Below are 23,207 nucleotides of genomic sequence, written 5' to 3' on the forward strand. Positions count from 1 at the left end.
CCTTCTCCGAATGATCACCGTCCAGCATCATTTATTAAAAGGTCAGGACGGGAAACAAGATAACATCAAGCAGATCTCGCTCGTGTTGAAGTTCCTCAACAGATAGAGTTTCGGGGCTGTGTAAAGATCATTTCTGGATGGCATCGTGAGAGGACACCATGATGACAGATTGGTAATTATCGTGTAGGGGTAGTCTGACGTCTTAACATTCCCGCGGGGCTCAGTCTGACTTTGAGTGCCTTCCGCATTAGTATACCCGACTCCTTTATACATTAACATGATATGGCTTCCTCTCCATTTCCAAAATAGGGAAAATTCATGGTTCTCTTTTGTGGGTTTCTTTTTTTTTTTCAGTTGCAGGATTTCCTGGATCTCTTCCTATACTTCTTGTAGACATTTTTGGCCTTTATATCCTGGCCTCTTGGACGTTCTTGCCTTTTTTTGCTGGGTCCCTGAAAGAGATTTTTGCCACGTCGGATACCCTGTTTTCAGGTTTAAATACATTTATCAGGGGTACGAGAGACATTTTCTCAGGGGAACTCCCACCCACGTCACCGGAGCGCTGCCGTCGGCGGGCAGTCCTGGCCTCGCCCCTCAAAGGGAAGGCTCCGGGTAGCCAGAGCCCAGAAGTTCCCAGGTATGAACACTGCTCATGGTGGACATTTACTGGGGTCTGTGGTGGACAAAGCTTGCCACGGACTCTGGTATCCTCATACAAAAAACCTTACCCATCCTTGGGGGCAGCCTAGGTTTTCTCTCATTATTATTGAAGGCAGGGGTTTCAATAATAAAAATAGCAACAAGAAAAAACCCAAAAACATGCCTTTTTCCTTTTATAATGGGTGTCGAGTGCACCTGCCTTTCCCAGGCACCAGATCTGATCTTGAAGTTTAGCTTTTCAGCCAAAGAGCGTTAATTGTTTAAAAGCTCCATAGCCAAGTATGGCTAATAAAGTGCACGGCGGCTTTCTAATGTGGTGAAAGAGAAGGTTATTTTACATATAATTAGTTTGATTTATGAGACAATGCGATTGATTAGCATTCACTAAGCAGATTGCATATTCATGCTTGCTGCGGCGAATTTATAAAAATTCAATACATGATAAACCTCATTTTCTCTCGCACTTTGTCATCTATATAAAAGGGTGTTGGCAACATCTTTTCTTACAATAATTGTAAATGGAAGTAATTCAAACTACTGATTGAAAATGATGACTTGTCAAAGTCATTTTAATCGTTCTAAATACTTTTCAATGGGAACGATGCCCTTTTTCTTTCTTTTTTTTCTCTTCTTCTTTTTAGAGCAGCTGTTTTGTAATTTAGTCTTTCTTAATAATATCATCTCTGAAAATTAGTACGTTTTTGTATATTGGTTCCTTTATAAATAATGACGGTTACTTGAGAACTTTTTGGAATCTAGAATAAGGTGGCCAAGCCCAGTTTCAGGAGATACTTTGACATTTTGACCTTAGTCTGTCTGTCTAACGTATAGAGCCTCTGGAAATTAATTTCCAGCCAATCAGGGACAAAGGCTGAGTGCTAGAACTCAGTCTTAGAATCCTGGCATGGGAAGTCACTCCTCTGGTTAGGAACATGCATTGGTCAGGGAAAAAAATGTAGAACTAGTAAACAATTTACATAGGTTCTGACATTTTATTTACTTATTTTTTTTATTACAACCCATGTGTATGATATTCTGAAATCCCATTTAAAGCAGGGGAAGTGAGTCAGGGAAACTAAAGAAGAACATAACAGAAACCGTAATAGATGAGCACATTTGATATTCGTTGAATGTGATTCTTCTTCCGCTCTTATTTTTTCTTGCGTGCTTGGATTTGGCCTTGAAGCCTTTTAGGTTTTATTAACGGTCAACTCACCTGAGTGGGCATTCTTTCCCCCACCTCTAAGAACCTCACAAGAAAGGGGGTATTGGTTCACCTTTTCCTATTTTGTAGGTGGCTCTAGTGACCAAGGAGCAGTCCAGAATGTATATATAGTATTGGACAGGTGTTTGTTAATATTAGAGCTAACAAAAAACCTTTTAAAAGATCAACAAAGAGATGTTTTTTTCTTGAAAAAGTTTGTATTTATATATCAGTCCGGAGGGGCTGGGGAGATGATTTATAAATAAGTTTATTCTTTACTTTTGACCAAAGTTTCCGAAACGAATAACACTCATTTTCAGCACATTACGGTGATAAATATCTTGAAATATGGTAATTATTAGCACAGAAGTTCAGTTAATAAAATTCTATTGGGGTCTTTTACAGTTACACTGAGTCACTGGCTGACTCTATATACTACAGAGACCCGATCATGCTTTAGGCTCCAAAAAAAGGGGGCTGACCGTTGAGGGCCTGGCTTGAAACATGGCTTTTAATATGTATGGCTGTAGAAGGAGCAGTGGGCCATGTTTTTTTTTTAAAAGGATATTCTGAAAAAGATGGCAGCTAGGTACATTGTATGTATAATACTGTGGCAGTGCAGTGGGGAATGGAAGACAAGACAACAGCTTTGCGTTCGAGCATTGGATGTGTTAGACAGTATGAAAACAGAGTTTGGTAATTTGTTCTATCATGTCAAGTTCCATGCAAGCTTGGGCGATGGGACTGGATTCTATAAAACCAATCCCAGCTTGGTAGAACCCATTGATTTTTAAGAAGGGGTTGTCTACTTACTCAACTTGCTTCCAACAAATATTTCGGAAACAGGAATGGCATCCTGGACTAGTCAAGCAGCAGAAGTTATTGCCAGCTGGACATCTATCTCAAGAGCTTTGTTGAAGGCCAATAAAATATTGATCTCAATTAATACTTGTACCAAAGGTGCCAAAAAAAAAACCCTTGCTAACCACAAGCTCTAGTGCCAAGCTAGGTTAATGGGAGCTGTCCCAGAAACACCTGATTAGCGTTTGGCTACTTTTGCTTCGGAACATAATAACGTTGTTTACAGAATTCTAGAACAGACCGTTCTTTCTGTTTCTGCTTGCGGCCTTTCGTATATACTATTGAAGGCACCTGGAAAATTGTTATTTTTTTCCAGCTTAGTAGGACAAAAAACAAAATACAAACAAAACAGCAGACGTATGGTTCACAGTGAGCTTCAGAGGAGCATTTGCACAGATTTTAATCTATAATGTTATAAACATTACGGCACAAAATGTCCTCGTGGCCCTTGTGAGCCGGATGCGACACAGTTAAAATAACAGTGAGATTTTTTTATTTTTTAATCTAATATTTTCGGTGTCCGTTAGACTTTGGGAATGTGTAAAAAAAAAAAAAAAAAAAAAAAAAAGGCCGTCAGGAAACATCATGCTTGGCGGAGGGGGGGGGGGGTCTGTCTGCCAGAAAGGGATTAAATGCTAATTAGAGAAACGGAGACAGGCAGAAACAGAAGCGGGTAAATTTGTATCTGTAAGGCCATGCATGAGGTCAGACTACAGAAATGGGTAATTGGAAGGCTTCATTGGGAGGGTGAATTTTCAAATGGATTATTAAGTTATCGAAAAAGTTTCGGTGGCTAACAATTTCAGAAAATGGTGGTGCGATGGTATTGAAAGCGAAAGATATATTTTTTTCTTCTTTTTTTGGATGAACTGAGGCCGGTAATGCTATATCTGGTAAGCATGACCAGTGCAACGTTCTCAAATTTACAAAATTCAATATGTTTTACAAGAAACCAGACTGATAGCGGATAGCGTCACGTCCCAGCATCTGGCATTTTGAACATCCGTCTCTTGAAGAACATTAGTAGACGCATCCTCTAGATTTACATAAGGGATTTTCCCTAAGAAAAAGCACCGAAGTCCTTCATATCCCTCGGTATGTTGCTTGTCTGGGTACAATCCGCAAAAAGGTTCTAATGGTTTGAGGTTTGGAAATTGTGATAAACGGTCAAGGAGATTTACATTTTTTTGGTATCATAAGCAGTCATTTTTGTAATTTTAGGAAACATGTTTATGGTCATTTTCATGATGGGATGCAAAAAAAAAAGTTTTGGGGTAAAAATTCCTGAAAACCTTAAGAAGTTGTTTTTTCTGTGAATCCAAAATGGACAGAAAGATACAAAACAATCATAAATGGTGTACTTTATTTTGCATAGAACATAATCTTATAAGCACAAGACATTGGCACCTGGTAGAAGGAAAAGGAAAATGAGTTTGTCTATCATACCCTGACTCCAACACGCAGAACCTTTAAGAGACTATTTTGACCGTTTGTTGAGCTTCTTCTTTTCCTATTTAAATCGTTTTTCGGGGATCGGTGTGACATTTATTAAGAGAATCCCAACGCTAAAAAAAAATAACAGTGATTGTTTTAGTCAGTCTTCAGACTTAGGGGAAATTTGTACCACTGAGGATTTAAACTCCAGATCCCCCTTAACACCGAGAACAGGGACTTCTGATTGTGAAGAAGGATACAAAAACCCAAATAGGCTTCTTTTTTAAAGGGTATAGGCTGGTTACATGAACAAGAAGGTGATGGGATGACTGACATGAATCTCTATTTTACAGTTCTTTTAAATAAATATAATGATGTTTATGGATTAAACTTATTAAGAGTCATCGAATGTACAGTCATCAAAACTTCCTGTTTTCAGGATCTACGTGATTATTCCTCCCCATTATTTTACCTCTGCCCGTTTGTTAATTGCTTATTGTTGTTGCTTTTGTAAAAGTAAGGAAGAAGGTAGAGAACTTCAGAAGAGGTAATTAATTAGATAAAGGTTTGCCTGGCTGCTGCTGCTGATTTCGGCTTCCGTGAATTTAACTTTTGAACTAAGTATCTCTAATTATACTGATTGACAAGCAAAAAAGCCCAACGTTTAGGAAACGTTTTCTTTTGCCTGATGTGATAACACATGATCTTACAAGCTGTACAATGTGTTGGTTCTTCTAGGAGCCTCTGGACAAGTAAAATTTAGGCAGAAACATCAAAGAATATGATAACACAATCTTGTATTTTGTGTATATATATATATATATATATATATATATATATATAATCCCAAAATCTACAAGGTTCTGTTCCAAAATGTATTAAAAACAATATGAAATATTTGAATATTTAATATTATCATCAATCTTAGTTTAGAATATACCGGCCTTATTCCTTGACTGTTTCCTTACAGAATTTAGCCATTATACCATGGATGCTGGAAAAAAGATTGACCCCCTTGTTTCTGGGCAAACGTTACAACAAAGGGCCAACCCAGACCGTAGCCTCGCAACAACCATCTACGTGCCGGAGCAAGGAGGCTACAAAGAGAAATTTCTAAAGCCCGTGGAGGAGAAATACAAATGTGAAAAGTGCCGCTTAGTGCTGTGCAACCCGAGGCAGACGGAATGCGGGCATCGCTTCTGTGAGACTTGCATGAATTCGATACTTAGGTGAGTGTGACACTTCTCGACACCAAAATAATCCATCAACTGTTATTGTTTAAAGTAAAATGTCCATCACAGTGGTGGTTTTATCTCTAAAGCATATGGTTAGCTGTAGGCATATCTAGGACCTTCCTTCCAAGTGCTGGTTCCCTGAAGTTCTCCCCTTCTGCTTGTTATAGGAGGCAGTAGACAGTAGTGGCTCCAAGTGCTCGGGTGCCCTAGGTGGCTTTAAGACTAATTGCAGTAGGTGTGAAAGAATCAAGGGGAAGGTAACAGTGATTGCAGAGAGACAGACACCATATCTACCTACCTGGAGAGTTCTCAGGAATGGCTGCAGGTTGTTCAAGTCTGCCATCTGATGTTGAGAACTGTATACCTTGTTCTACATCACTAAGGAACTTGACCATGAACACGACTACGAAAGATTATTTGCTATGTATCATGCTTATGATCAGATAGAATGGTTGGATAAAAGGGGGTATTGATGGTTGGGATTGGTAGAGAATAATGTGGCTAACATTGGATTAAAGGCTTTACTGGGCTACATTGATGTATACATTGGAAGTTCAGAAGGCCTCTAGTTAAGAAAAAAAGCCCCATTATTTTAGCTTAAGGCCAACATTTTGTCACTTGAAGAAGCAGCGAGCAGACCAGTGAACCCCAAGTCAAAGTATCTGGGGGAAAAAAGATATTGATTTACTCTTTGCATCTGAAGAAGAGTCTTATGAGGTCCTGAAAGATTGTCATTTTACATGGTTTTCCTGTGTTGGCCAATAAAAGGTATCCACTCCAACTAAAGTCTCTTGTTGGTAAATAAAATGATTTTTAGATGCTTTATGGCATTCTGCGTGTATTAATGGTTTGTGAATGAAATGTATTACATCAATCTATAACCCAAAAATGGATATTGTTGTCACAGAGGAGACCAAATCTGTAGATGGTAGTGATACCATTTGGTGAGCCTTCTCAGAAGTCCCTTCTTCATCAGTAAGTTTTAATTACATCAAGAAAGGACCTCTGGGGTCTGGAAAACGTACTCTATGATTGTGCAATAAAAAGTATCATTACCTGCTATTGAGTTTGCTATTAACATAAAATCCACCCTGCCATCCCATATCTGTATGTATTTATATCGGAATTCACAAACACTTAAGAAATGGGAATGCTGGATATGTACATCATGCGTTTCTTCTGATGCCCCAGCTGTTGACTGACTTGAGGATAATGGGAATTGTTGTAGTCCAATAATGGCTGCATGCCCGACTCTTTCGTAACATTTGGCGTTGCATTGATGGATTATATTTTTTTATCCCCAGTTCGCCCAATCCACAATGTATGGCGTGTGAGGAAACCATCGCAAGAGACAAGGTAAGGTAATGTTTGTCTTTTGGCTGCAGGGGGAAAGGTAGTTAAGTTACGAAAGCTGCATAAAAATTGTTGTTACATGAAAAAATTCCACTAAATAATTTAGGCATAACCACCGTGTATCTTGTGGATGTGTGCATGTTATGTGTGCATAAATAATATCCACAAAGCGGTGTGTCGGGGTGGGCGAATGAACGTTAAAATGGTCAAGTGATATTCTTTTAATTCTAAAATGTCGGCTAAATTTTTCTGTGCATAGCTATCTGGGACATATTAAAAATCTCCCAGATTACATGTGAGGGGCCAGGAGCGTAACTAGAAACTACGGGGCCCTGGTGCGAAAATTGCCCCAAGGCCGACCCCAACTTCAACAGCTGGCCTGTGTTATCGTTGCCCCAAACAACTGGTCTGTGCTTTCTTTGCCCCTTGGCCCCCCTTCCAACATACAACATATTTAAACAAACACACAAATTACACACACACGTACACATCCATGCTCACACACAAGTACACATCCATGCTCACACACAAGTACACATCCATGCTCACACACAAGTACACATCCATGCTCACACACAAGTACACATCCATGCTCACACACAAGTACACATCCATGCTCACACACAAGTACACATCCATGCTCACACCCATACATCCACACATGTACAAATATCCCACCTCCCGCCCCGCTTACCTCTCACCATTCCTGCAGCTTCATGTCCGGCTATTTGCATACTGTGCGGGCAGCCTCGGTTTTACTGAGGGGGTCTTGTAACGTAACCTGACCCCAATACGTTCCGGTCTCCCCGTGCCGGCTCTTGGCTCTGTGTGTTCTTGTTTCTATTTGTCCAGTTTAATTGGTAGGTGGGAAAAAATCACCTATAAAAATGAAAACTAGTGAAGCAAATCATTTTTTGCAATGTCATTTAAAAAAATAACTGCTTTATTCAACCTACATGCTAAATCCTATTAGCCCTATTCGTCAAGACACCATAGATCATGACGGATCTGGAATGCTGGGTTTAGAGGAAACGACTAAAGCATTCATGGCGCTGTTTGCCCGTTTGCACCAGATTTGCCTTGATAAAAGGCCCGGCGCCGTAGTTAAATTGATGCGTTGCCATAGAGATTTCAAATCACTTTTCCCGTAGAACCCCATCATGCAGTTTACTTGGAAATTCTTCTGTTTAAAGATATATCAGGGCAGTTATGTAACCTTTTCAGGATATTTTGCAAGTGTCCTTTTTCTTGGCTTCTGACTAATGCAATGTTGCAATAAAAATCTTGCCAACAGATACAAAGTCGCTGCACCATTCTGTTTGGCCTGATCCTACTTTAACCATTAAATCCCATTCAAAATGCATCTTTTAATCCATAGATTGGCCAAGTAAGCTTCTGAACAGAGTTGGTGACCTGCAATTTTTGGGGGGCTTCTGGGGGGGGGTCAGTACGGTGTCACCCCAACCATAGGAAACCAAACCAAGAAAGGAGCATTGGGTCTCCGTCACAGACAGTACCTGGGTGTGAGAGACAGCGTAGCAGTCACTTCCCTAGCTGTGCCGTCTGCTAGTTGGCGCCAGTGTAGGAGTGAATGAATGGAAAATACTCATCATTCACAAAACACACGGCAGGAATCTCTGCGAACAGCACAGCAGTTAACACTTTCATTGTATCCATCTTTTTTGAGCTGTTAATTTTTAATTCCTCGAGCTTTAGAGCCATCTGTGTATGTTGAAGGCTTGGTAGCACATGCCGCGTAATATTGTTTGATTTGCGGCTCTGTTTATTGTCTTTAGATAATAATTCTATCTGGGGTATTTGCTGCGGGGTCGGATGGCCACTAAACTGCTTGTGTACAGAGTCAAATAGGGAAAAAGGGATCCAGTTGAGATTCTGTGAGTGCTGGGTGACTCCCAGCCTTTAGGGTTCGGGATGTTATTTATCCTCCTTTATTTATCCTCCTTTCACTCTTTCACTCTTACCAAGGAGGAAGAAGACAAAAAAAGGAAAAGCAAAACCTATAACAGTATTTATTCTGCTTTTATATGTCTGGAAGATACTCTATGTCACCCGAGTCTGTTTGCATCTGTCAGTAAAGGGCTCCTTTCTGGAGCCCTGGAGCGAAGAGGAATGGCTGGGTGCGAGCATAGGTTCCAGAATGGTCAAGACGTCCATGTACATCAGCTTTTGATAACCTTAAGGCGTTGTATAGAGCTATCAAACCTGACCCTAGCACTCTAAGCCCTAGCTTTGGCAAGCCCATATATCCCGTTTTCCTTGCACAGGGCAGAAGCGGCACCCTGGAACTCGGCCCCTCCATCGCGCTGCTTGTGTCCCGCACGCTCTCACCGGATTAGCTACCGGTTATTTAGAATATAGTCCAAGTCTTCGAATTGTCGTCAAAAGAGTGTCAGGGACATGGGACACTTGTTAAACCTTTACCTGTCCTCACCTTCTCTAGATGGCCAAGACCATAGTCACCGTGCCCATTATTTTGAGGGTTATAAGAATTCATAAGACACCCCAAAGGGTTTGGAAGAATAGGAGTGTCACGTTTTGTGTGGTGAAGGCGTAACTGCCTTTAGCTTTGTATATCTCTCTGAAACAGCGAAACTGAGACGCACTGGAAAGTCCCAAACATGAAATAGGACACGTGTTTACAGGACAGTGCTGCCGAAATATTATACTAGCAAGCAGGGCTACACAAAACATGCCTATAGGTATAAGGAACAATAACGCTACGATGACCTCCTTGCCAGGGAGATTTCACTGATCCCTGATAAAGTCATGTCTCAACACCTAATGAACTTGTGTAACCCCCATCATTATATCATTCCACGTGATAGGTTTTTTTCTTCTTTAACCAGATTGATACTGAAACTGAAACCGTAAAATCATATCATGTAACTATTTTGTTTTTATGCATTTCACAGGCAAGGGACATTTTGTTGCTACGGTGGGGGGGGGGCGGGGGGTTTTCTATGGAAATTCAAGATAAAAATTCCATTTAATGGGATTTAAAGGAACCTTAATGTTTAAAAACTTGAGAGTGCTTAAGTGAGTTTTCAACCTAAAAACAAAAATTTTATGCAAACTGTTGACCTAGCAATTAATTAAATTATTATTTGTTTTATATGGCTCCATCATATTCTGTAGCGCTGTACAATGGGTAGACAGGACATAGCATATAAGTAGTATATGACATAACAATTTGACTTACAGAAACAATGGTCCAAAAATTTTTTATTATTGTGTTATGTTTACATAGTTACCAAAATGGTCACAATAATTTTACAGTACATTGATTATTTGTCAATTTTATTTTTAAAAGGGGTACAACCTTTTGGAGTCGAACACATAAATCATGTTTCAAATTGTATGACCATAAATGTACTAGGAAGACAAACATATGCAGTATTGCTGTAAATGTAACCCCACTTTATGATGTCATCAACTTTGTTATGGGTTAGAGGGTCACATACTGCCTAATGAAAGATATTCTGTAATAGAATGCATGTATTTTTCACACACTAAAACAAAATTCCTGGGCAACTAGTTGGACACTAGTGGTATATTTGGCCACATTGCGTATGTCACATTATAGCGACTGGATACTAAACCAACATTTCTCTTTACAAATCAAGAATTCAGCACATATCCAGAGAATGCCACTTAAAAAACCACTAACATTAAAATATTGGGGATTCCATCATACTGCAGTCCCACTGATTCAGCTCCTTGGTAAGCAAGTAAGCCATGAATAATTAGATAGGGTTCCCAACACTTGGGGTACTTTGATGTAGGAGCAGGCAATATATGGCCATTTTCTGTAATAAAAGAATATAAAAATAAAAAAATATTCAAAAATAGTTGAAGAATAAATAAAAAATAATAGACTTTTTCAAATAAAAAAACAGAAAAAGTGTGTGTGGAGGGGTACATTTTTTTACCTTATTTTTATCAACTGGTATATGTTCTACTAATGATTAATATTCTCATGCTACAATTACCGATCTTTAATATCGAAAAGTCTATTATGATTGAATGTGCAGAGGAATAAACATTGCTGTATTTTACTTCCAGGTGTTTAGAGATAACTGCTGCAGGAGGGAAGTCCTCGCTCTGCAGATGCTCTGCAGAAATGAGAACAGAGGTTGCCGAGAACAAATAACTTTGGGTAATCTTTTGGTAAGATCTCATCGTTGAATTTAAGTCATTCCTTTTTGGTACTCTACAAGCTACCACAGAATAGACCTTCATGTGAGACACCAAGCAGGCCAAGCTGCAGCTGCCCCACTCCAAATGCTAGAGAGGGGCAAATTAATAGGATGCTAAGGAGTCTTGTTAGACCCCACTGGAAAGACGTCCAAGGAGATGGCGGCAGGGAAGAGGGAACACTCGGCCATCGCATGCACACAACCTGCTAGTGCTTTCTGGTTCTTGCTTGTAGATGCAATTGTTTTGGGGATATTCGGTTTAAAATTAGCATATTTTAGCAGAACCAAGTTAATTTGCTGTTCTGAAATTCTCCCAACTTCTCAAACGCTTCCAGAGGCTGTCTGAACCTACCTCTATAAACATATATAATATAATTACAAATTAAACTGATTACCGTTTACAAGTAAAAAGGAATATGATTGCAACAAGTCTTTCAAAACTAAGAACATTAGTTAAACATTATTATTAACTGCTAAAATATGGGAATTTAAGTGCAGATACCTTCTTTTCAGGACATATTGGTAACTGATTTTTTTTTCTTCTGCCAGATTCACCTAAAAAGCGATTGCCAGTTTGAAGAACTTTCATGCCCTCGTGCCGATTGCAAAGAAAAAGTCATCAGAAAGGACCTGAGCGATCACATAGAGAAGACCTGCAAATACCGAGAAACGCCATGTGCGTACTGTAAAAACCAAGTCCCGCTGGTGGAAATGCAGGTACGTCTCTGTAGCACGGAGCAGATCGTCTTCGTGCTGTTTTAGCTTACTTTTTGGCCAAAACAGTGTTGTTGTTGGACGTTAACGCTGGCATAGGGTTAAAGGAGTGTTTGCGAAGACCTGGGAATAAGACTTCCGAACAGAGACGTCTTCTATCCCAAACCAGAAGAATTGGCTCCATCTGCGCATTTGGTTTTCTACATTCTAATGTTTGGGTTTTTTATTTGGCCGTGGAACCGAGGAGAAAGCATGGAACCGAGGAGAAAGCATGGAACCCTATGAAGAAGACATTATGTGAATAATTTTGGTTTTAATGTTTTGGGGAGGTCTTTCTTTAGATTTTGTTTTTTACCCAATGGTGTCCAAAAACGGCTGTTGCAGGATCAGGTACATAATGGACAAACATAGGCCTCAGACTGCCTGTAGCCCCAGTGAACAGCCATATGGATGGTTCTCTTGGCCATCAGTCTTCTAGATACAGAGAATTCAGTAAAACCTGACATTTTTCTTATTGTGTTTCCTTTTTAGAAACATGAAGAGATGGAGTGTCCGTCTGTGGTAGTTTCCTGTCCTCATAAATGTAGTGTCAAAAGCCTTCTGAGGAGTGAGGTGAGTTCACTTGATATCCACCATAGTTCGGCCATTGTAATCACCTGACTTATCAACGTTACCATCAAGATACGAAGCCTGACCGGATAACGAAGCCTTTCATTAAATTATACTCAAACTATTATTAGTACAATGACAAGATAAATAAACGTTAGATGCAAAAAGCTGGGGGGCAACATTTAAATCCCCCCCCAAAAAAAGACAAATGGAATCAAGACAACTAGATCCAGGCTCAAAGAAAATGCAGCGATATTGTTGTCTCACATAATTACGTCCTGCCGACAGTTTGACCCGATAAGGTCTTCATCTGAGCAAAAAATACATGTCGAAATGTTGGTATGAAATAATTACGGGCAGCAAAAAACGTTTTTCTTGTGCATCTACTCTAGTTAGAGGATATAATATATATATATATATATATATATATATATATATATAATCCTATATTATATATCCTATATATAAAATATATTGTGGCTGGTGAATTACATATCTGACGTTTCACTAAGCTGCGGCTCCTTTATGTATTCATCCTTCGAGGAACAAGATGCAGACGCTAAAATAAGGCAACATAGGCGTTTTTTCCGAGTTACGGAAAAAAAATTATTCATAGCGCCAGATATTTCCCCCAAATAAGCAATGCATACATTAAAAATAAAACTAATATTCCTATTCAACTAGTCATTAACCCCTTAATGACAAAGCCCGTACATGTACGGGCTCAAAATGCATTGTGGGTTTTGGGGCCGCCCGTTGTCCTTAAGGGGTTAATAGAAATTCTAAGTCTGTTTAAAGTATAGATGACGTGAGCTCTGCAGGACATCTTCGCTTCGGTTATTTACATAACTACCTCCTGGTAATGATTCTAAGAATAAAATGGCTTCCCGACAACAACGGAAAAATAGCTTTTTTAATCACATGATTCTGTGGTAACCGGAAGTAAAACCTTGAAAGCCAATTTCTTAGAAGGGGAATCCCAGAGATACCGTATTATAATTATTGTACGATAATTACCTTGTGTAAGCATCCTGAGTTAAAGGGACCCTGTGGTCTCCTACCCACATCAGCTATGTAATAGGAACAGCCTTCCAGGAGAAGTGGTAGAGGCTAATACGTTGAGGAGAAATGGGTATGGGGTAGGCATACAGCTTTTGTCTTTACATCAGGAAGAATGGGCGGTCTAGGTGGGCTGAATAGTTCTTATCTGCTGTCAAATTCTAAAAGCTGTTTTGTGTGTGTGTGTGGTTTGTGTTTTGTTTGGTTTTTTTGTTTGTTTTTTAGAATTGTCACTTGGTTTTATTAATACGAGGGAGATAAAGCCACCCGGAGCTAGGACAATGTTGAGTGTTACTGCTCTGGCGCATTCTATCGTAGAAGACGTTAATTGGGTGGAATAAGTCCGCTGCGACAGATCTCGGTTCACGTCGTGTTTAAGCCCCTGCCTGATCTGCGTGGTTGTATCCTGTCTAATTAAAGATTTCAGCTGCAAACATGAATCCATAAGACGCCTGAACCCGGAGACAACTAACTATTAATATTAAGCCCTTATCCCCTTAATGACAAAGCCCGTACATGTACGGGCTCAAAATGCATTGTTTTCAATGGGTTTAGGGACCACCCATTGTCCTTAAGGGGTTAAGTCTATAGTATAGGAACAAACATAGAATTAGAACGTAAAGCTATTCGGCTCATCTAGTCTGCCCGTTTTTCCTGGTGATCTTTAAATGGGTCTCACCAGGGTCTGACCCGGATGAGTGTTCTCTGCGAGAGAGCCCCGTCCAGCCTTCAAAATGGCAAGCTGGGGTCCGTGAATTTTATTTGAGATGCTGTTTTTAATCCAACTGGCAGAAATACATAATTATGGTATTATTTGACCTCCTTGATACAGTATGCTTGCTCGGTGCAAAAAGACGAGGAGCAGTCGGGAGCAGCGAGGTTAGCTCTGTGTAGGTGAATCATTATTGCTGCGTCAAAAAGCAGGAGAGTAGCGGGTAAAATAGTCCATCGCTAAAGGGATTTTTCACACGAACATAAGCTGAGCTCTAACATGGCATTAATCTTAGCCGATCTAGATGTGAAACGTTAAGAAGCCGTTTTAGTTTCAATGGCAGCACCGCATGACGCCCGTTTTTGTATACCATGTGACAATTAAGCGTTCCATGTAAAAAAAATAAAAAAAAAATAAAAATCCAAAATTTTATCATTAAATCATTAAAGAATTATTTCTGAGAAAGGTTCTAAGTACTAAGATTTATATAAAATTGTTAAACTTAGCATAGTAGTTGGAACTGCACCTTTAAGTATCTAAGCCATGGCATTGTTTTTGGGGAAAAAATAAATACAATTAAAGCTGAATTCAAGTGAAACCGTTTTGGTGACCGGACCGCTTTTAAAACACAGGCGTTTTTTTTAATGTTTAATGTAACATGATTGTGTTAGAAGAGTGTATACGTCTATTAACATGTCAGCTCTGTTTATAACGTGTATTTTTTTGTGTGTGTGTTTTTTTGCTCCCTTTGTATATTTTCTTTTTGGTGCTTTTTATTTTTTGTCTTTTACCAAACTTCCCTTTCTTTCTCTCCCGTTGCAGTTGAATACACATTTGTCTGAATGCGTTAATGCCCCAAGTACCTGCAGCTTTAAACGTTATGGCTGCAGTTTTAAGGTCAGTATGTATATATATTTAAAGAAAGTTCCTTCGGTTTGCTTTTGATGCCTCACCTTCCACGTTATGCGGGTCATCGATTTTAGTTTTTGGCAAAACCATGGACCATAGACTGGTTTGCACTCGCCCTCCCCGGACTGTCCATGCGCATCGGTCTACAGAGATGCATCTGGACGTTCTTGGCGCATTTAGTCAAATGTCAAGAAGTGTCCATGTTACATGTTGGTGCCAACCTATATGTGATCTCAATCTTTTTATGGGGTTTATTCACTACAGCGGGACCTTGCCGGAGAGTTCCCTTTATAATTAACCAATTCCATAATGCATTTTCAAAAGCCAACCCCAGCTTCCCCAGCAAGATCTAAGCTGGACCAGCATATTACATAGTGAAATCCCCTTTTCAATGAAACTATGCATTGTACAGGGCCAGCTCAGCCCATTTGGCAAGGAAGAACTTGTCCGAATTGGCCTTTTATAATGTATAGTGAAGTGACGTCGAAACCGCAGCTCTCCTGCATACATTTCTTTTTAGTGAATAAACCTCTCTGCGATCCGAGCTTTTAATTCTGTATCTCGTCAGCCCGTGTTTGCCACAGAGTACTACAACTAATATTTACAGTCTGATACAAAGTGATACAGATCAGAATCTAAGTTTCTTCTATTGCCACAAGCGGTATCGGTCTCAGGGCAAGGAATGACTTTACGCGACATTGCTAAAGAAATGGCTTCGGAATCCCTCGGTTTGTGTCTTTCCGCATTGTACGTTTTGAGTGTATGTCTGTGTTGTTTTGTCAATGTAGCGACAAAGGTCACATATAAACTATATATTATATAATTCTGCGCACAATGGCTAAAACCAAAAATAGACTGTTAGTGTGAATGAATGAAGACAAATGTGATAAGAAAGTGGGGATTGGGTATCAAAAAATCTGGTGCAAGTATTACAAAATGTGGTTTTATCACTATAGCAACCTTTAGAATGCTTATCCCTGCTTATCGGACAATTCTATCGATCAATATTCATATTGTGACTGCCTAGAACCACTTTTTAAAAATGGTCAATAAATCTTGGGGAAAACTACAGTTCTTGATAACAGTTTTTTTCAGGTACTGTTGGTAGCAGCTGTATTTGCTGTAGATTGGCTGTTGGTGAATTGGGTTGTTGCATTTTGTTTTCTTCTGTGTCTGTTCCCGTGTCTGTTCCCCTGTTCCTCTGTCTGTTCCCCTGTTCCCATGTCTGTTCCTCTGTCTGTTCCCATGTCTGTTCCCCTGTTCCCGTGTCTGTTTCTGTGTCACATGTTTGGTTATTGTGTGTGTGTGTGTATATATAATATCTATATATCTAATCTGTATCTCTTAAACTCAATATTCTATGTAACACATGGCAGCTTCCCACAGCTGCAGTAACTTTTAGGTACTTTTATTTGGGAAGCCTCCATGCCCCTAATTTACCCTTTATTAAAATAAACGTGAATTAGAAAACACCGTTTTTTACAATTGGCTTTAAAGACAAACGTGTAGATTGTGGGGCTTCCCGCTGAAACCTGGAGTCCGTATGGGCATGTGTTAAAAGGACACCCCGCTATCATATGCATTGAAGTCCATATGATGAGCAGAGTGTTTCTTTTATATTCTTTATATTCTATGCAGAATCCCCTTGCCCCCTCTGCCTCTTTCCCTGCCTCCCAGACCCTAGGCTTGTAGTAAATTTGTTTGGCTACGCACATCTCCTGCTAGTCAAAGTACGTACCCGCCATACCCCCCTCTAGCCACCTATAGCACCGGCTCGCATGAGATTTCCCGGGGGTCTAAAGAGACCCACTCATGAAAATGATCTTATTGATTTCAGCGGGAACTCTTTCCTTCCACTGAATCAGCCCAAAGTGCGATGAAAACAGGACCAAGGAGGCCGCAGCACTCTGGAGCTGCAGCTTCTCCTAATAGTAGATATTTTTGATTAAATAATGTATATTGAAGTACTTTAATGTATATTCTTCGCTGGTGGGGCTGTATTGGGCACTGGACTGTCCTTTTAAATAGCAAACACTTTTTGTCTGATAATAACCAGTTCTGTCAACTTCCACTAACAACCGTTAGCTTATCAAAACCACCTGACCTACCTAACATACCGAACTCTTTATGTTTTGTGTATATTTTTGTTCTTTTGTCAGTTTGTGGTTGTTTTGGTGGTTTTCCTTGTGCCTCATCAGCCCTCCATACTAAACTATCACCTCTAAATTCCGGTTGTGTAAATAGAGTCCATCGTAGTTATTATGTAGGCTTTGCTGCCAAATTTTTTATTAAACTCATTAGGTTTTTGCATAAAACATGATTCTCGTGCAAAGTTTTTGAAAAGTGGTCTTATCGTCATAGTAACCAACGGAACTTTCCTGCTTACCGGACCGCTCCGTTGGTTAAAGTTTAAGTTTACAATAAAACATAAATAAAGCATAAACATAGGCCCCATTGTCATGACCACATTCTAACTTCTGTTTCTATGTTTAAGCCGTTTTATTTTTTTATTAAAACTGGGCATTCCAGATTGTGTGTAAATGTTCTGTTTATAGAAGACTTTTGAAGACTAGTTTCTATTAATAAGGTTAATGTACCAAAGAAATTGCGACGCTCTAATTAAATATTAAAGTAATTAGATAGAAGCGGCATTTACGAATAGACCGTAATTATCACCGCCTACGTAATATAGCATTGTTAACCGATTATGTTTTTTTTTTCTACCCCTCCCTTCTACAGGGAACCAACCAACAAATTAAAGCACACGAGGCCAGTTCGGCTGTCCAGCATGTGAATCTGATGAAAGAATGGAGCGCCTACCTAGAATCAAAGGTATTTAACCCTACGCATCCGGGTTACGTCATCTGGACTCCGCCAAACCATGTCAAGTGGGTTTGCAGGAGAGTGTCAAGTCCCTAACTTCAACATACTTAATGAAGGGCCAACCCCAGTGAGCTTCTTCGGCTCTGTGAAATACATACTCAAAGTTTCACACATATCACTGAACTCCCTGACCCAGGACGGTATTCAAGGTATTTTCCGGCCAGTTGCGTTTGAGCAATAAGAAACTTTTCGTGTTGGGTTTCCACTCGGTCTACACGATATCCGTTGCCACAGATTCTCTCGTCTGGTACTCTATGAGGGTTCAGGGGGTTTTTTATTTAATTTGATTCCCAGCTTCCTTTAATATACTAGTTTTGAATCATTGGAAATCCCAGGATCTGCCAAGCCAACTCTATAGTTAACCGCATAACGTTGAGTCTGCAATGAGGAACTTATGGTCTGTTTCACAGCCTTCCTTCTTTCAAGTCTAATTTTTTTTTCAGATGTATATCTATTTATATACAATTGTACTTTTATTTGAATTTTCTGCCGGGTAAATTCTGTGTAATTCTTTTTTTTTTTTTATATATATATCTATATATATTTTTTTGTAATTGAATATTATCTAGTGTTACAGACCAGCAAACAATATAATATACTGACCCATGTATGGACCCATTGGAGGATCACAGTATTTGCTTTAAGGGGTTAAGCATATTTTGTGTTTAAACATTACAAATAATACTGATAATATCTGCTTTTTCCAGGTATCTGTGTTGCAAAACGAAAGCTCGGAAAAGAACAAAAGTATCCAGATATTACATAACCAGATGTGCAACTTTGAAGTGGAAATCGAACGGCACAGGGAGATGCTACGAAATAACGAAGCAAAGATCCAGCAGTTACAGGTAATAAGAATGCCGGCAGAACTCCTTTTCCATTCACTGGTGGAATCGTGAGGGAGTAGGACAGCGGGGACTGACTTTCCTATCATTCTATTTTTTAATTGCCTTATTCATTTTAATTAATAGTTTTACAATTTTATTAATTATATTTTTAATACATTCTATTAAATATTCAACAGATTTAACAATGAACACATAAAGCTTTTAGGGCAAACCATTTTATAATCTCATGTGTGTGATATACATTTAAAGGGATGCTCCAGCCCTTTTATGTGTGTGTGTGTGTGTGTGTGTGTGTGTGTGTATATATATATATATATATATATATATATATATATATATATATATATATATATATATATATATATATATATATATATATATATATATATACACACACACACACAGTGTGTGTGTATATACACTGGCCACTTCATTAGGTACATCTTGCTAGCACCAGGTTGGAGCCCCTTTTGCCTTCATTCTTCGTGGCATACTTTCTACAAGGTGCTGTAAATATTCCTCAGAGATTTTGGTCCAAATGGAAATGATGGCAGAGGTCAGAGGAGAACGGGCAGACTGGTTCAAGATGACAGAAAGGCAACAGTAACTCAAATAACCTCTCGTTACAACCAAAGTATGCAGAAGACCATCTCTGAATGCACAACATGTGGAACCTTGAAGCAGATGGGCTACAGCACAAGACCACACCGGGTGCCGCTCCTGTCAGCTAAGAACAGGAAACTGAGGCTAAAATTCACACAGAATCACCAAAACTGGACAATGCAAGACTGGAAGAACGTTGCCTGGTCTGATGAGTCTCAATTCCAGCTGCAACATTCAGATGGCGGGGTCAGACAACATGAAAGCATGGATCCATCCTGCCTAGTATTAATGGTTCAGGCTGGTGGTATAATGATGTGGGGGACATTTTCTTGGCACATCATCTCAAACTGGTTTCTTGAACATGACAATGAGGTCACTGAACTCCAACGGCCTCCACAGTCACCAGATCTCAATCCAATAGAGTACCTTTGGGATGTGGTGGAACGGGAGATTCACATCATGGATGTGCAGCCGACAAATCTGCAGCCACTGCGTGATGCCACCATGTCCATATGGACCAAAATCTCTGAGGAATGTTTCCAGCACCTTGTAGAAAGTATGTCATGAAGAGGGAAGGCAAAAGGGGGTCCAACCCGGTACTTGCAAGGTGTACCTAATAAAGTGGCCAGTGAGTGTATATAATAGAAAAAAAAAATCTTTATTAAAATATGAATTAAAACAAACAACTCTCAACCTCATTCTCCTCCCTGTGGTACTTCCTCATCGCATAAATCCCTTCTTAGGTAATTTAATAAGTGAGTGAAAGCGAAAGACCATTTCACGTACAAGTTGCGTCCTGATTCTAAAGCATTTTGAGCTGCCGGGAATAAACTCATTGCAGTCACATGCTGAAAATCACTTCACGCTGTTAAAAAAAAAAACAAAAACAAAAACAAAAAAAAAAAAAACCATGATTCGGGTGGAATCATCCATTTCAGGTATTAGTGACTTTTAAAGTATCAGAATGAGCAATCGGTATGTATTAGAATGTCTGGGTTCCCTCTCAAGACTTGTGCAATAGAGGAAATTGTCTTAGGTTCTTCTTAGCTTTCCAGTAGATAGGGCGCTGTTTCATTTTGTCACAGAAAAAGCATTTACATCATCGCAGCGCAAAGGAAGTGAGTCAAGAATTTAAACATTTTGTTCTACACATTAGGTGCCGGATCTGGAACTAGCGGAGAAGGCATTCACCGTGTAACTGTTGTTGACCCACAACTTCCTTTTTAATGTTTCTTCAAAGTCATGGGCTGATAACGCGTTTCTGTTCTTCGCAGAGGGTTATAGAAGGTCAGGCAGAGAAGCTTATAGATCTCGACAAGGAAATCAGGAGTTTGTGCCAGTCTGGGGAGGATTCGGACACTTTGAAGAGCGGTTTGGAATCTTTCCAATCCCGTCTGACACAATTAGAAACCATTAGTAAAACCGCAGCAGCTTGGAATCCAGGTAAACAAAATAAAAATAATGAAAATTGTACCATCAGACCAAAGGATTATTTATTTTTATTATAAATGTATGCACAATTATATATGGCTATTTCAGAAGAATTCTTTGAATTCGGTGGCATTGGTGCATTTCAAGGCACAAATAATAACAGGCCACCTGATTAGAGAAACATTGGTTACAGCAGGAAGGGCTATAAAGCCCAGGACTCCACTTTCTGCTGCAACTATTGTGAATTGGAGGCAATTTGTGCAGAAAACTGTGCCTGTGCTCTTTAACCCCTTAAGGACAGTGGGAAGTCCCTAAATCCATTGAAAAAAATGCATTTTGAGCCTGTACATGTATGGGCTTTGTCATTAAGGGGTTAAAATGAATAGTAGTTGGTCCACAGATCAATCTAACTTTATTTGGGTTTATTTCCAGGCCAAATTGGCTAAAGAGCTGAGGATCTTTACCTTCAGACAGGTCCTTCCAGGTGGACACATCTTGGAGGACTTGAACCTGTTGGGCTTGTGTCGATTTTTAAACCCTAACTAGATGTTATTGGAAATTCTCAGAATTTATAGTTAATTTGTATACTATTGGAAGACATTCTCAAACAATGTATGTGGTATTCTCATACAACAGATGGAATTTCAGAAATTATAAAAATGTTTCATTCATTTCCATTGCTGGCTGCCAACACTGACACTGAATATTTCTTTGCCTCCCTAAAGGTGTCTTAGAAACTCAAATCAATCGACATGACCAAATGCTTAGTGTTCATGATATCCGACTGGCTGATATGGATCTCCGCTTCCAAGTGTTGGAAACTGCCAGTTACAATGGGGTGTTAATCTGGAAAATCCGAGATTACAAGAGGCGAAAGCAAGAAGCGGTCGTGGGGAAGACTTTATCGCTATACAGTCAACCATTTTACACTGGATATTTTGGCTACAAAATGTGTGCACGAGTCTATCTCAATGGAGACGGAATGGGGAAAGGGACTCATCTGTCACTGTTTTTTGTAATAATGAGAGGGGAATATGATGCTTTGCTTCCTTGGCCCTTTAAACAGAAGGTCAGTCTGATGCTGATGGACCAGGGACCATCACGTCGCCATCTAGGAGATGCCTTCAAGCCCGACCCAAACAGCAGCAGTTTCAAAAAACCCACCGGAGAGATGAATATCGCATCGGGCTGCCCCGTGTTTGTTGCCCAGACTGTTCTCGAGAATGGGACGTACATAAAAGATGATACTATTTTTATTAAGGTAATAGTGGATACATCCGATCTACCCGACCCCTGATACTGACTTTTCAGGCACGTGTGGTGGAAGGCAAGGCCAACTCGGGGTTTTCTATGTCGGTTTTCAAGGAGGGGTCCCAAAGTTTGGAGAAGGACCCGTTGTGCTGGAAAAGAAACCTGGAGGAATAACAGCGTAGGGTTCAGTGCACAGGATCCCCAAATCCTGTGCAACGTATACCTCTCTGTGTTGTCCTACAGAGAATGCTGGGAAGAAAAAGGAAGAGTTGAGGATCTGAAGAGTAATTTGCATTATTGCAAAAGGATGTAGTTTTTATTATTTTTTTTTTTTTGGGGGGGGGAATAATAATAATAATATGTACCCACTACAACGCTTAAAGGGGCAATTAATGTTTCAGTGGGATAGTGGGGGTAATTCTATCTCACCAACCAGCAACAAAGCATATTAGGAACGGAGTTTGCCCTTCGGATAAATTAGTTTTTATGTGAAGATATTGAGCTGCTTTAGCTATCAACCATAACCATAATGCCCCTTTTCATTACGAACACTAATAAAAGAGGCATCATGCAGGGCTGCAATCATTTCAATGTGACCCTGCCTTACTCATTTTCCATAAGTCTCCAGGAGAAGGTGAGGCATGTGATGAGTGCGTGTTGCTAATGCTTTAGGCAGTGAACTGGTTAAAAAATATTTTAGTTGGAATTGTCCCCAAACAAAATTTACGCCCAGTCTCCGATTGATTATATAATAAAAGTTTTAGTAAATTTACGTAATGTCTAACATATAAACCCATAAAAATTTTCCTGATGTTTTTTTTTTTCTGACCTCAGTGGAACTGTTTATTTTTCTCCTTATCGCACCCTAAACTGCAGGCTTTCCCGTATGTCTCAATTCACGGCAGGATCGTTTCCGTGTACGGTTATTGTCACCGTGTAAGAGGACAGCACCGGTTTGCCTTCAGAAATGGGTCCAAACGCAGCTATTAGTCATTTATACCGCTGTGAGAAAAACAAATCCTAAAATTATACTTTCACATAAACTGCTATTTTTTGTTATATTTTTTTATTATTCCTTTTACTGACGATTGCCTTACGTAGTCTTCATATTGTAGCTTGTATGTTTTTCTGAATCAGTGTTTCCAACTCCTACAGAAGCTGCCCAGAGCAGTCTTCCCAACAAAGCTATAAGCATCCACCATCCAAGATTTTATTTTTCTGCCG

The 23,207-nt window shown here is 39.6% G+C and overlaps 1 protein-coding gene across 1 annotated transcript in view; it reads left to right on the forward strand.

Annotated features, from left to right (window-relative positions):
* Window positions 1-22,245, forward strand: part of TRAF3 (TNF receptor associated factor 3) — a 37,433-nt gene extending 15,188 nt beyond the window's left edge. Inside the window, exons 2-11 of the mRNA XM_053475594.1 lie at window positions 5,130-5,388; window positions 6,699-6,750; window positions 10,831-10,935; window positions 11,514-11,681; window positions 12,210-12,290; window positions 14,881-14,955; window positions 17,707-17,799; window positions 18,558-18,698; window positions 20,576-20,744; window positions 21,458-22,245. Coding sequence (XP_053331569.1) covers window positions 5,130-5,388; window positions 6,699-6,750; window positions 10,831-10,935; window positions 11,514-11,681; window positions 12,210-12,290; window positions 14,881-14,955; window positions 17,707-17,799; window positions 18,558-18,698; window positions 20,576-20,744; window positions 21,458-22,029 — 1,715 coding nt within the window. The 3' untranslated portion in view covers window positions 22,030-22,245. The remainder of the gene's footprint in view (window positions 1-5,129; window positions 5,389-6,698; window positions 6,751-10,830; window positions 10,936-11,513; window positions 11,682-12,209; window positions 12,291-14,880; window positions 14,956-17,706; window positions 17,800-18,557; window positions 18,699-20,575; window positions 20,745-21,457) is intronic.
* The last annotated feature ends 962 nt before the right edge of the window (window positions 22,246-23,207 follow it).

The sequence above is a fragment of the Spea bombifrons genome, chromosome 9, assembly GCF_027358695.1.
Source record: "Spea bombifrons isolate aSpeBom1 chromosome 9, aSpeBom1.2.pri, whole genome shotgun sequence".
Lineage (NCBI taxonomy): Eukaryota > Metazoa > Chordata > Amphibia > Anura > Pelobatidae > Spea > Spea bombifrons.